The sequence below is a fragment of the Neovison vison genome, chromosome 3 (genome assembly GCF_020171115.1).
Source record: "Neovison vison isolate M4711 chromosome 3, ASM_NN_V1, whole genome shotgun sequence".
Lineage (NCBI taxonomy): Eukaryota > Metazoa > Chordata > Mammalia > Carnivora > Mustelidae > Neogale > Neogale vison.
The window spans coordinates 212,342,088-212,357,237 of NC_058093.1; the positions used below are offsets into that span (position 1 = coordinate 212,342,088).

The window sequence follows — 15,150 nt, forward strand, 5'->3', positions numbered from 1 at the left end:
TCTGGGTTACATCCCTTTGGGGTGTCAGCACAAAGAGGAATGACTTAACAGGAATCCCCACTTTTCATTTTGGCCCCTGCTTTTGTCTCCCTAGGCCTTCAAGTCTGACAGAAGCTCGCTCAGCCTCTTTCTCATCCATAAACATTCCCAAGGCAAAGGCATCCCTCTCTGAATTTCTACCTTCCCCACATCCCAGCTCAACCCTAGGTCATTAGCACATTAGCTTCCTGAGGTCCATTTCTATTTGTGTACCTCCGTGTACCTCAAGGTACTTGTGTAGGTATTTGTGTACCTCAACAGGAAGGGTGGTTCCAAATTACCAGTAATTCCCTAGCACACGTCAGCTCTGGGGTACCCTGACAGGATGTCTTCTTGGGTGGGAGATAGGTCAGCATGTGCCTGACCAACCTCTTCCCTGGCCAGGTTGTAGAGCCTCATTCTGTGATTTAGCTGCCACTCTGGGAGCATTAGCCCAAGACGTGAGCTGGAGCGCTACATAACAGCTTTCTGTCTCAGACTGAAGGCAGGGGTGCTAGGCCAATAAGGTGCAGATGGAAGGAGGCACAGACAGGCCACCATTTATTAGCCATGTGCTCTTTTCTCCCTCTCCTTCCTGCCACTTATTCTTACCAGCTCTGAGCAGGACACCTTATTGGAGCTTTGCCCACAAGAGCCTGATGCTCCCTTTCTGTCCCATCTGCTTTTCTTCTTCTGTAAACTGCCTAACACAGCTAGTCTGCTCATGGTCCCTGGTATCTATGACAAATGCTCTCAGCTGCAGGTAAGTGGTACTCCCAAAAGTGACTGAAATATTGTTGTTGTTTTCTGTCCTCCAAATAAGTCAGCCAGAGCGGGGGGAACCAGTACCAACAGCATCTACAATTCTTACCACAAAAAGAAAAGCTAGGGCACTTGAGTGGCTCAGTGGGTTAAGCCTCTGCCTTTGGCTCAGGTCATGGTCTCAGAATCCTGGGATAGAGCCCTGCATCGGGCTCTCTGCTCAGCGGGGAGCCTGCTCCCCCATCTCTCTCTCCCTGCCTCTCTGCCTACTTGTGATCTCTGTCAAATAAATAAATAAATAAAATCTAAAATAAACAAATAAATAAAATCTTTAAAAAAAAAAGAAAAGAAAAGCTCTCCCAAAAGCTAGTCTGTGCCTCACAGGCAACCAGCAAGTCACTTGAACACCCTCATTGCAAGGGAGTCTGGGGAAGTGACCAGTAAAGCATATGTAGGAGAGGTTTTAGAGCAGGTATGGACACAGCCAACTCTTGATGTCTGCCACATTTCCTCCTGACTTCAGCACTATGCTGAATTTATTCCTTTTTTACAAAAACTTTTTTACTATCTCTTTATCTAGATATTAAGGGCAAGTTTGTGGAGTATGAGCACTCTGCTCTCTTGTTGAGTTTCTCCATAAACACTTTAACAGTAAGAATGGATCATTCCAATGTAACTGATCCTCAGAGTTGCTGGGAAAAAGGATCAGTAGATGGAAGATGGACTTAAAACCAGCAGTGCTTTAGGGGTGCCTGGGTGGCTCAGTGGGTTAAAGCCTCTGCCTTCAGCTCAGGTCATGATCCCAGGGTCCTTGGATCGAGCCCCAACTCAGGCTCTCTGCTCAGCGAGGAGCCTGCTTCCTCTTCTCTCTCTCTCTGCCTGCCTCTCTGCCTACTTGTGATCTCTGTCTGTCAAATAAATAAATTTAAAAAAAAATAAATAACCAGCAATGCTTTTAAAAAACAAAAAAACAACCAACCAGCAATGCTGACTCAGCAGCCCTCCCAAGAGGCATCTTAAGAAGCATCATTTAGTATATTTAAGAGCCACTTACACTTCCTTTTGTTTTTTTAACTATCTATTGAAATACTTCATTGTTATATTTTTTTTTATTGGTTCATAGGAATTCTTCATATATTGGGAAATTACTTTTTGTGACATGAATTACCAATTTGCTTCAGGAGACCCCAAAGGTCCAGGCTTCTTTCCCTCAAAGATCATGACTCAGTCTGCACAGGAGGGAGACTGAAAGCCAAGGGCTGGATCACTAAACAGTTATCCTTCAGGCGCCAGAGCTCTTTGCTGGCCATTGTCTTCCCAGCTAGATCCTGGTTTTGGAAGCCTCCCTCTGCCAGTCTTCACGGTAGGACCTGTGACAATGGCCAGAAATGTGGTGATGAGCAATGTCTCCGGCTACTGCTTTAAACAGTAGAGAGACATACTGAGAGCCCATTTTGGGAGATGGAACTCTGTGGCAGTTGGTTTTGACACCAACCTTCAGGTCAGAGGGCGGATCCTCTTGCAGCTTTCCTCTGTTGCCACAGGCAGACAGAGTATTCTGCTTTGTTTCTAACAGTTTACTTCATCCCCTTTTATTTTTTAATTAAATGTTTGAGTTTTATTTTATTTTAAATTTTATTTTGTGGGCGCCTGGGTGACTCAGTCATTAAGCATCTTCCTTCAGCTCAGGTCATGATCCTGGGGTCCTGGGATTAAGCCCCACCTCCATGATCCTCCCTCTCCCACTCCCCCTGCTTATGTTCCCTTTCTCACTGTGTCTCTCTCTGTCAAATAAATAAATAAAATATTTTTAGATAAATAAATAAATTTAATTTGGGATGGTAATATAGTCACATAGTTCAAAACTAAAAGATATAATAGTTTTGAAGTAAGTTTGGGGGGGTTGGTTTTGGTTGTTTTTTGTTTTGGGTGTTTTTCTACTTACATTTATTTTATGCAGAATTTATTCTCAGACCATTAAGTTTTGTTTTGTTTTGTTTTGTTTTGTTTTGTTTTTTATTTATTTTCAGCATAACAATATTCATTATTTTTTTACCACACCCAGTGCTCCATGCAATCCGTGCCCTCTATAATACCCACCACCTGGTACCCCAACCAGACCGTTACGTTTTTGTCTCCTCATTTTCTTGGGGATATCTTTTTCTTCTTTGCAACCGCCTCTTCTGGTTTAGAAACCATCTGCTCTTTTTCAGTAAAGGGTCATCTCTGTGGCAGGGAGAGCTCATGTACAGGTTAATCCAAACATGCATTCTGTAAGTTCTCACCACATCTCGGGGGGTTTGTTCACCTGGATATCCTCAATAACCAGAGAATCTACATCTAAACCCTTAAGTTCATTGTTACGCATTTTTAAGCATGTGCAGTAAAAATTCAGCACCCTTTTTGGGTTACTGACACTGTGTCCACCCCCAGTGTTTGACCTGAGCACGCCTACCAACTCCACAATTATAGCAACAGAATGGCACACATTGCTTCTATATAGTGACATCCTTCAGATACGTGGTGGCTTCTCAGATATGCAAACTTTTGGTGCATTCATAAAGTGAACACAAAGCTTTGAACCTCTTGATTTGCATGATTTTGTAGGGCTTTCTGGGTCAAGTGAATAGTGAACCATTTTCAGAGGTCACCTCAGGCCACTTTTGGGAAGAGCAGAAATAAGTTTTGAAGTCAGAAACAGGCCTCCACCTTTCATCTTCTTTTTCAAGATTCTTGTGGCTCTTCAGGATCCCTTGAGAGTCCATTTGAATTTTAGGATGAATTATTCTATTTCTGTAGAAGAACACCATTAGGATTTTGATAGGGAGTACATTAAATCTATAGATTGTTTTTGATGATATTAACATCTTAGCAATATTAAGTCTTCTAATCCATGAACAGGGGCTGTCTTTCCATTTAGTTGTGTCTTCTTTAATTTCTTTCAGGAACATTTTGTAGTTTTCAGTGTACTAGTCTTTCACCTCCTTGGTTAAGTTTTTTATTCCTAAGTATTTTATTCTTCAGGAGCTATTGTAAACGGAACTGTTTTCTTAGTTTTCTTTTGAGAATGTTTGCTGTTGGTATATAAAAATGTAGCTGATTTTGGTGACCTGATTTCCTATTCTGCAAATTTGCTGAATTCACTTGTTCTACCAAGTTTTTTGTAGAGTCTTTAGGGTTTTCTACATATAAAATGATGTCTACAAACAAAAAAATTTACTTCTTCCTTTCCAATATTGATGCCTTTTATTTTTTTCTTGCCTCTTTGCTCTGGCTAGAACTTCCAGTACTAAGGTGAGTAGAAGTGGGAAAGCTGGCATCCTCACCTTTCTCCTGACCTTAGAGCAAAAGTTTTCAGTTTTTTAAACATTGAGTGTGATCTTTTCATATATGGTCTGTATCATATTGAGGTAGTTGACTTCTATTACTAGTTTGCTGGGTGTTTTTGTAATGAAGAGTGTTGAACTTGATCAAAAAAATTTTTTTGCATCAATTGAAGATTGTTATTAATTCTTCTTTCAATATTTGGTGAAATACACCAGTGAAGCCATTTGGTAAGTCATGGGCTCTTTTTTTTAGGAAGTTGGTGATTACTGATGCAGTCTCCTTACTAGTTAGAGATCCATTCAGATTTTGTATTTCTTCATGATTCAGTCTTAGTAGGTTATGTGTCTCTAGGATTTTTGTCCATTTTATATAAGTTGTCTAATTTGTTGGTGAACAATTATTTACAGTAACCCCATATTTATAATTTTTACTTTTGTGACATCAGTTGTAATGCCCCTGTGTCATTTCTGATTGTCATTCCAGTCTTCGCTTTGTTTTTCTTAGTCCAGCTAGTTACGAGTTTATCAGTTTGGATGATCCTTTCAAGTAGTAGTACATTTTGGTTTCATTTATTTTCTTGATCTTTCTATTCTCCATTTTATTTTCTCTGAAATAATGATTTTCTAGCATCTTTTTTGTTTTTTTTTTTTAAGATTTATTTATTTATTTGACAGAGAGAGAGCACAAGTAGGCAGAGAGGCAGGCAGAGAGAGAGAGAAGAGGAAGCAGGCTCCCTGCTGAGCAGAGAGCCCGATGCGGGACTCGATCCCAGGACCCTGAGATCATGACCTGAAACGAAGGCGGCGGCTTAACCCACTGAGCCACCCAGGCGCCCTCTAGCATCTGTTTGATTTGGGTTTAGCTTGCTTTTATTTTCTAGTTTCAAAGGATGGAAAGCTATGGTATTTATTTGAGGTCTTTCTTTGTAGATTGTTACAGCTATAAATTTCTAACAAATGCTTTTACTGGATCCTATATTTCTTCGTATGTGTTTTCATTTTCATTTGTCTCAGGATATTCTCTAATTTCCCTTGAGATTTCTTCTTGAATCATTGCTTAACAATGTGTTATTTAGGGGTGCCTGGGTGGCTCAGTGGGTTAAGCCTCTGCCTTCGGCTCAGGTCATGATCTCAGGTCCTAGGACCGAGCCCCACATCAGGTCTTTCTGCTCAGCAGGGGGCCTGCTTCCCCCCCCACCCCCTACTTGCCTTTCTGCCTACTTGGAATCTCTCTCTCTCTCTCTGTGAAATAAATAAATAAAATCTTAAAGAAAAAAAAAAGACAATGTGTTGTTTCATTTCCACATATGTGTGGATTGTCCAATTTTCCTTTAGCTTTTGATTTCTGGTTTCATCCCATTGTGATTGGAAAAGATAGTTTTATGATATCAGTCTTTTTAAACCTATTGAGATTTGTTTTGTGACCTAACATGTGGTCTCTCCTAGAGAGTGTTTAATGTGCACTTGAGAAAAGTGGATTCTGCTGTTGTTGAGTGGAATGTCCTATATATGTACATAAGGTACAATTGGTCTATATTGTTTTTCAAGACTTCTGGTTCCTTATTGATCTTCTTTCTGGTTGTTCTATCCATTATCAAAAATGGGATATTGAAGTCTACTACAATTATTGTAGAATTATTTTTCCTTTCAACGCAATGTTTTCATCATATATTTAGGAGCTCTGATGTTTGGTGCGTATGTTTATAATTGTTACATCATCTTTGGTGAATTGACCCTTTTATCATTATACAATGTCCTTCCTTGTCTCTTGTAACAGTTTTTGAAATAACATCTATTTCGTATGATACAAGTATAGCCAACTCTTCTATGTTTTGGTTACTATTTCCATGGACTCTCTTTTTTATCTTTTATATTCAACCTATATGTGTTCTCAGCTCTGAAGTGAGTTCCTTGTAGGTAGCATATAGTTTGATTCTGGTTTTTTACCTGTTGTTTTCTTTCTTTTTTTTTTTTAATTGGGGAGTTTAATACATTTACATTTGAAGTAATTATTGCCAGGGGTACCTGGTGGCTCAGTCGGTTAAGCATCCAACTCTTGATTTTGGCTCAGGTCATGATCTGAGTTGGGAGACTGAGTCCCATGTCAGGCTCCACACCAAGCATGTAGCCTGCTTAAAATTCTTTCTCTCCCTCTCCTTTTGCCTTTCCTCTCTCTCTCTCTAAATAATAATAATAATAATAATAATTACTGACAAAAAATAATAAGTACTGACAGATACTTAATATTGCCATTTTGTTATTTATTTTCTGTATGTTTTATAGTTTTTGTTCCTCATTTCCTCCTTTACTAGTTTACTTTGCATTTTAGTTGATTTATTTATTTTTTTTTAAGATTTTATTTATTTATTTGACAGAGAGAGATCACAAGTAGGCAGAGAGGCAAGCAGAGAGAGAGAGGAGGAAGCAGGCTCCCTGGTGAGCAGAGAGCCCGATGAGGGACTCGATCCTAGGACCCTGAGATCATGACCTGAGCTGAAGGCAGTGGCTTAACCCACTGAGCCACCCAGGCACCCTAGTTGATTTTTTTAGAGACATGTTTTGATTCTCTTCTTTTCCTTTTATGTATGTTCTATAGATATTTTCTTTTTAGTAACTATAGGGATAACAAAAACATTCTGAAGTTATAACAATCTATTTTAAACTAATAACAGTTTAGTTTCAATTGTATACAGAAAAATTGACCACTCCCTTATAGTTCCACTCCACCCACTTTGTTATTGAAGTCACAAATTATATCTTTATATATTCTATAGCCTTTAACATAGACTTATAGTTTCTTATGCTTTTGTCTTTTAAATCTTATAGAATAAAAAAATGGAATTACCAAATAAAATTACAAAATATGGGTTATTTTATTTGTCCTTACTTTTACTTTTACCAGAGAACTTTCTGTTTTATTGTCTAGTATCCTTTCATTTCAACTTGGACTCCGTTTAGCATTTCTTGTAGGGTAGATCTAATAGTAATGAATTCCATCAGTTTTCATTTATCTGGAAATGTGTTTGTTTTTCCCTTATTTTTCAAGAGTAGTTTCACTGACTATGGTATTCTCAGATGTTAGTTTTTCTTTTAGCACCTTAAATATGTCATTCCACTGCCCTCTGGCCTTCAGTGTTCCTGCTGAGAAATATGCTTATTGAGTATGCTTTTTACACAAGGAGCCAAGTTTCTGCTTTCTAGATTGTCTCTTTATCTTTAATGTTCCATAATTCAAGTAAAATCTATCATGGTATGGGTTCCTTTGGGTTTTCCTACATGGAGTATTTGTTGAGCTTGGATTTGTAAATCCATGTTTTTCCTCAACCCTGGGAACTTTTCAGCCATTATTTCTCCAAATAAGCTCTTTTCCCCTTTCTCTTTCTATTATTCTTTTGGGACTTGCATAATGCATATATTGGTCTGCTTGATGGTGTCCTATAAGTCCCTTAAACTATTTTCATTTTTCCTCATTTTCAAGTTCATTGATTCTTTGTTCATGTCTACTATTGAACCACTTGAGTGAATTTTTCTATTTAGTTACTATGTTTTTAAGTTCTAGAATTTTGGTTTGGATCTTTTTTATGATTTCTACCTCCTTGTTGATACTCTCATTCTGTTCACATACCATTTTCCTGATATGTCCATCTGTTCATGTTCTCTTTGAGAATATTTAAGGCAATTGTTTTAATGTCTTTGTCACATAAGTTCTAGGCCTATGTTTCTTTAGGGTCAGTTTTCTGGATGTTTATTTTGTGATTTTGAATGGGCCAGTACCATATCCAATCATTTCCATGTTTCTCTGTTTTTTTGTATGCCCCATGGTCTTTTGTTGAATATTGGGCATTTGAAAAAATGGCCACCTTTCCCAGTCTTGGCAGACTGGATTCACTACTCAGCCAGTTATGAGGCTCATTTTTAAAATATTTTTTCTGATGTCTTCTTCTTTCCTTCCTTCCCTCCCTCTTTGCCTCCCTCCCTTCCTCCCTTCTTTCCCACCTTAGGTCAGACTCAGGTAATTGGTTGTCATTCTTGTATGTTCTCTAATAGAAGATGTTTATGTTTGTAAGGATCCTTATAAAGCCCCATTTCTGTGGCATTTCTACAACAGTTTTGTAACAGTTAGTGTTTTTATTACCATTTACTTGTAAATCATTTTTAAATATCAGTTAACTAAGTTAATTAACTTAATCGATTAATCAGTCAGTTCTACTCAATTGTATTTTGGTTAGAGAAGATGATTTATATCAGGGTTTGGTAAACTTTTTCTGTCAGGGAAGAGAGTTAATATTTCAGGCTTTGCAAAGCCATACAGTTTATGCTGCAACTACTCCACTCTGCTGATGTAGCGTGATAGACCAAGAAATAGGCAGGGGTGGCTACATTTTGATAAAACTATTTACAAAAATAGATAATAGGCTATATTTGGCTATGCCAGTCTGCTATGTACATGATACCTGCTATTTTGTGGAGGTTTGCTTTTAGAGCAATTTTTTATATGTCCACATGTGCCAAAGATCGTTTGTTTTCATTTTATACATACCCATTTAGTTATGTTTACTAACTGGTCAGTTCGGATTACCTGAATTTGCAGATTTTTGCCTTTCCATGACCCATCACTAGTTGAATGTGTATTAAAATCTCCCTGAGGGTAGTTTTGTCTCTTTCTTTTGATTGGCTCTTTCCCCAGTGATGTTTTTGTAACAAAATCTACTTTGGTAATTTAAAAATACTAGCTCTCTTTTCATTCTTTACTAACATATCTTTCTGTCTTTAATTTTTAACCCTTCTTCATCCATGTTTATATATTCCTTACTAAAATCAGATGGCTGACTTTTTATGTTATCCAGTCTGACAGATTTTTTTTTTTAATCACCAAGCTCAAACCATCCACATTCTTTGTTTTCTTGGTTTTCTCAAGGCCAACATGAATTTTAGCCTGAGTTATCCACATTTCTTTTCATATCTCTCGTAGCATTATCTAGATTTATCTCTTCTTTCTTTGAGTATTTCCTCTAAAACATTTTCATGGTAGATCTTTATTGTAGCAAGCCTTTTGAGGTCTTAAAAGCCTAAGAATATTTTTAAAATATTTTTTATTATACTCTATTGTATGAATAACTGGGTAAAAAAGTTTAGGTTGTGAGGGTTTTTTTCTAATATATTAAAAATATTACTTCATTGTGTACCTTAGTCTCTCTTTTTTTGTAGGTGATATGATCCTGTTTTTTTAGAAACTTTCAGAATTTTTCTATCTTTGATACTCTCAAATTCTATATATTTAATTCTACATGTCTAGATATCTGTTTTTCCATATCTTACTTTTTTTTCCCTAGTTCTTTTTTTTTTTTCTTTTTAAGATTTATTTATTTATTTATTTACAGACAGAGATCACAAATAGGCAAAGAGGCAGGTCCGGCGGGGGTGGGGGGGGGGAGCAGGCTCCCTGCTGAGCAGAGAGCTCGATATGGGGCTCACTTCCAGGACTCTGAGAGTCCTAAGCCAAAGGCAGAGGCTTTAACCCACTGAGCCACCCAGGCGCCCCTTTTTTCCTAGTTCTATGAAAAATGTTGTTGGTATTTTGGTAAGTAGATTGCATTAAGTCTGTGGATTGCTTGGGTGATACAGATACTTTCACAATATTGGCTGTTCTAACCCATGACCATGGAATATCTTTCCATTTATTTGTGTCATCTTTAATTTCTTTCATCAGTGTTTTATAGTTTTTGGAGTACAGTTTCACCTCCTTGGTTAGGTTTATTCCTAGGTATTTTATTATACTTGGTGCAATTATAAATGGGATTGTTTTCTTAATTTCTCTTCTGCTATTTCATTATTAGTGTGAAGAAATGCAACAGATTTCTGTATACTAACTTTGTATCCTGTTATTTGGCTGAATTCATTTATTCATTTATCTAGTAGTTTTTTGGAGTCCTTTAGGGTTTTCTATATAGTATAGTATAGTAGTATCATGTCATCTGCAAATAGTGAATGTTACTTACTCCTTACCAATTTAGATACCTATTTCTTTTTCTTATCTGACTGCTGTGGCTAGGACTCCCAGTACTGTGTTGAAAAAAAAAAAAAGCAGTGAGAGTGGGCACCCCTGTCTTATTCCTGATCTTAGAGGAAAAGCTCTCAGTTTTTCACTGAGTATGATGTTAGCTGTGGGGTTTTCATATATGGCCTTTATTTTGTTTCCATATCTTACATGATCAGCACTCAGGGAGGCTTTCAACCTAAGGCCATTTGACTTTCTTTAATTGCATGAAATCTACCTGTATTATTTCCTTAAATATTTCCTTCTTTTTTCTTTCTCTCTCTCCTGTAGGACCCATTATATAGGTATTGGGCCCTTCTGTCATCCTCCACCTGCCTTAACTTTTCCTGTATGGCTTCTCCTCTTGCATTTTCCTCTCTGTACCTCCCTTCTCAAGCATGGTCTGGTCCTCCATCTGACTCCACTCTGATTTGGTCTTTAGCAGTGTCCATTCTTCTGCAGATCCCATCCCTTCAACCATTGTGTTTCTCAAACTTAATATCTACACTTGGTTCTTTTCTATAATTCCTTGTCTTTCTGCCATTCTTATTTTAACATCCTGGACCTTCCTTCTCTTCCAGTGGTCAGAGTTATCGTTTGGTGTTTTTTTCTTTGCAGTGGCTGTGCTCCTCAGGGTTCTGTGCATTGGAGACCCCTCCTTGCAGTGCATATTGCAAAAGAGCCCAGGCAGACCATGGTACCAGTACACCCAGGCATGAAAGAGCTCTGGGCAAGGCCCAAGGGCAGAGGCCCCAGGATTATAAGAGGCCAGCCACTGCCTCCCAGGTGCCTCTTCACCCATAGACTTGACCTCAGGCCCCTGGAGAGCATTCACATTAGGGAACAGCTCCTCCTGGATGGCCATCCACATGCCCTTTTACCCTAATATCCTACTCCCATCCTGCTCTGGAGGCTAAGTTACTATAGCCTCTAATCAGTGCAGTTGAAGGCCAGCAATGACTGTGCGAGCAGACTTAGGGGACACAGAGGAGCAGAACCTACCCTGGTATTCTTTGCTGTAACCTTGCACTGTGTCTCTCCCCTGCTCCCTGCCACTCGTATGCTCCAGCTCAGACTTTTAGCTTGCCTGGAGCTTCCCAGCATGTAGAGAAATTGTTCTCATCCATCTCTGTTTTCTCCAGGGGGTGTCTTGGGGTCAAATGGGCAGACACAGGGTCTCTGCCAGGCCAGGGAAACCTAGCACCATCCAGGTCTCCTCACTGACACTTGCACTCAATTGTCATTCTGTATGTCCACAGGGTCTGCGGAAGAGGGAACTGCTGAAGGAGCTGCTGCCAGTCATCGGGCAGAATCTCCGCTTTCAGCGCCTCTTTACCGAGTGTCAGGAGCAGCTCGACATCCTGAGGGACAAGTAGCCTGCCCAGACCTTCCCTGGCTGCAGCAAGGGCAAGGCCACCCTCACACTGCTGATAATGCACAGGGCCCCCTCTCACCTTGTCAGACTACAGAAGGACGAGGAGACACTGGCAGGAGGTGGGCTGTCCTGTGCCAGCGCTGGCCCAGCTACTTGGGCGGACTTCCCCTATATCCTGGGCCTGTTGCTCCCTCAGAAGGGGGCAGCTCTGCCCGCCACTCATCCCTCCCTCCAGGACCCCTGTGCGGAGCTGGGGCTGGGGCCCTGCCCTGCTGCCCTGGGGTCAGTGAGGCACTCCCAGGCCTGCCGTTTCCAGCACGGTCCCAAGGTGGACACTAGTCCCTGCCACTGCAGGCATCGTGCTGCTTCAGCTATGACGAATGAGCCATTTGTGAAAGAGAGAACCCTGAAATGTTAGTGTATTATGCAGTCAGTAGACTGACCCGAGACCTATGTAAAAGGAAAGGCTATTCCAACACGGACTATTTTTGTACTAGAATTTGCTAACTTGTAATACGGAATTTTCCTTTTGGCCAATAATCAGGATTTCCCTATAAGTCACTTGGACATTGGTCACTTGTAGGAAATTTAAACTCTAATTATGACAGCTACATTGAAAAATAATTGTACTGAAATTAACTTGTCTATCTTCATTTGGTTTTAATTTTTAAATGTTTGTAAAAAGAGACTGTTTTTTGGGGAATGGGGCAGAGGGGTGGGCGATTTCTTTTGTAAGTGTAAAATAAATGAACACGCATTGGATACCAAATCATCCTGGCTTCCCCTGCCTTTTCCTTCTAACTTCCACCTTCTTCCCCTGCTATTGATCCCTCTCCAGAAATGGGTAGTTATGAAACATCGGAACCGGAAGGAATCTTTGATGTCATCTAATGGCCCCAGCTTCTCCATGCAGAAATTCATTTCCCAGCACAGAGGTCACTTTCTTGACTATGAAGCATCTGAGGCTTCTGCAGCTAGCAGGCCACCTCACATGAGTCTCTTTCCAAGCCAGTCATCAAGGTCCTTCTGGCTGTGCTAGGCACCAAGGGCTATAGCTGGCTTTCCAATTTCATGGAAGGAAATCAGTAAATACAGACTTGAGTTTTCTGAAGAATTATCTGAAAAGTATGATTTTCCTAGAAAATTGTCCAGAAGCTGAAGTTCAGGAGAGGAAATAGCTAGAATCACAGAATCTTCAAGCATGGTGAGAATGGAGCACCGTTACTTCTGTGTTATGCATCTCACAGTTGCCTTCCTGCCAGCTGTGCGGGATCCTGAGTCTCGTGGAAGAGGCATGGATTTGGAATTAGTAGAAGACATGGGTGACTCTGGCCACTGATAGCCCGTCTCTGGATGCTTTCCTACCTTCTTACTGCCTTCTCATATCAAGTAGCTGGATGAGACACAGGCATACATGTATGCCTGACAAAGCCAGAGCACAGAGTGCATGTGGGTATGAACACCTCAAAAGCCAGGCTGCAAGTATGAGCTTTTCTTTAAGGAATGAGGAGGCAGGGATGCTATGCAGGTCAGGCAGCTTCCCTGGCAATTCTGTAGCAAGGCATGGAGAACTTTGTGGAGCCACAGGATCACACGGCCTTGGGACTGACAGACTTGTCCAGAGTCCAGGTCAGCAAAAATCTGGGCCGCCTTTTCAGCTGCCAAATGGAGACAAGGTTAAGAAAACCTGTATGGTTGTAAAGACTAACCAGAATCACACAGGCAAAGTCCTGGAGCTTAACAAATGCCTCCTGAAGAAAACTAACAATCAGTGTTTTTCACTTTATTTGTGGGGGTTTTGTTTGTTTGTTTTTTAAGTTGGCTTCACGCCCAGCTCAGAAACCAACATAGGGCCTGAACTCCAAACCCTTAGATCAGGACCTGAGCCAAGATTAAGAGTCAGATGACCAACAACTGAGCAACCTGACACTATTATTTGGAGAGGAAAGGAAAACAAGCAGAAAGATGTTAGGGACTTTTACTTCCAGCCAAGATGGACTAACAGGAACCAAATTGACCCTCCTACCTGAACCAACCAAAAAAGCCAGTCAACATACATGAAACAATGATCTAAAGACACTGAATATCAGAAAACAAAGGACAATAATCCAGGGAGATGGGAAAAAGCAAACAAGATAACCCCTATGACTGTCTCAACTTACCCAGAGGATTTCCAGGCTACAGCAAAGGGAGGAGAAGCTGAGGTAGAGTCCTACAACTACTTGAATTGAAGGAATAAAGCTGAGAACCCAGGGAGACCAAGGCAGCTAGAACTCACAGGACAATACCAGAAAGGAAAAGCTCCATAGAGAACCCTACCCTCAGTAGAGGGAGCCCTACCCTATCAGTGCATATTTAACTGAGCACTGATCAGGGTGTGGAAATGAGACCGCCAAGGGTAGGCAGAGAACCAACCACCTGAAAGGATTAGAGTGAAAATTGCCTAGGTATCACTTAGGGCTAAGAACAGTACCTATTCCTACCAACCAGATTAGAAAACCTTATAACTCACGGGCTTAGAGTACTCAGGAAGTATTGCCTAAATATTGAAGAATAATTACTACTCCAGATTCATCTAACAAAAATAAAAGCAAGACGCAAAATGATCAAACGGTTTCCAACTAATTAATTACATTGCAAAGCAAATTTCAAGAGGCTTTATAACAGAGACACCTGGGTGGCTCAGTCAGTTAAGTTGCTGCCTTTGGCTCAGGTCACCATCCCAGGGTCCTAGGATCAAGTCCTGCATCAGGCTTCTTGCTCAGTGGGGAGGCTCCTTTCTCTGCCTGCTCTGCCTGCTGCCCCCAACCCCACTTGGGTTTTCTCTCTCTGACAAATAAATAAATCTTTAAAAAAAATTTAAAAATGGACTTTGGGGTGCCTAGGTGGCTCAGTGGGTTAAGCCTCTGCCTTCAGCTCAGGTCATGATCTCAGGATCCTGGGATCAAGCCCCAAATTGGGCTCTCTGCTCAGCAGGGAGCCTGCCTCTCCCTCTTACTGCCTGCCTCTCTGCTTGTGATATCTCTCTCTCTCTCTGTCAAATAAACAAATAAAATCTTAAAGAAAAAACAGGCTTTATAACAATACTAAAGTATGCAACATCCAACAAAGTGAAGTTTACAATGTCTAGCATCCAAACAAAAACTACCAGGCACACGAAGCAGGGACGTGATCCAAAATGAGAAAAATCAATCTTGACTGATCTATCAAAACTGACCCTGAATTTATACAGATATTAAAATTAGCAAAGGACAGTAAAATGGTTATTATAACACTCTGCATTGTGTTAAAAAAAAAATTGAGTGCAAACATAGAAGACCGTAAGAAAATCACAAACTTCTAAAGATGAAAAAGATGAAACATTGCAGAAGAAAAGATCTGTGAGTGTAAAGCCATAGCAATAAAAATGGTCCAAAACAGAAAAAAAAATTCATAAGAGGAAAGAAAAAAAATAGTGTCATACACCATGGGACACTGCCAAGTAATGCAAAATACAAGCAATTGAAATCCTCAAAGGGCAGGGGAGAAGAGAAAAGGAGGTGACAGAAAAAAAGTATTTGGAGAAATAATGGCAAAAACTTGCCCCTCTCTTATTCTTTGTGCTTCTGCTGGTGACCCCTCTGCCACTGTCC

The 15,150-nt window shown here is 40.2% G+C and overlaps 1 protein-coding gene across 5 annotated transcripts in view; it reads left to right on the forward strand.

Moving 5' to 3' along the window:
* Nucleotides 1–12,290, forward strand: part of LOC122903169 (protein HIRA) — an 87,245-nt gene extending 74,955 nt beyond the window's left edge. For 3 of the 5 annotated variants that reach the window (XM_044243723.1, XM_044243724.1, XM_044243728.1), the window contains one exon: nt 11,403–12,290. In XM_044243723.1, the coding sequence (XP_044099658.1) occupies nt 11,403–11,857 (455 nt within the window). In that variant the 3' untranslated portion in view covers nt 11,858–12,290. The remainder of the gene's footprint in view (nt 1–11,402) is intronic. The other 2 variants (XM_044243726.1, XM_044243727.1) reach the window with 1 other exon arrangement.
* Nucleotides 12,291–15,150: the final 2,860 nt, after the last annotated feature.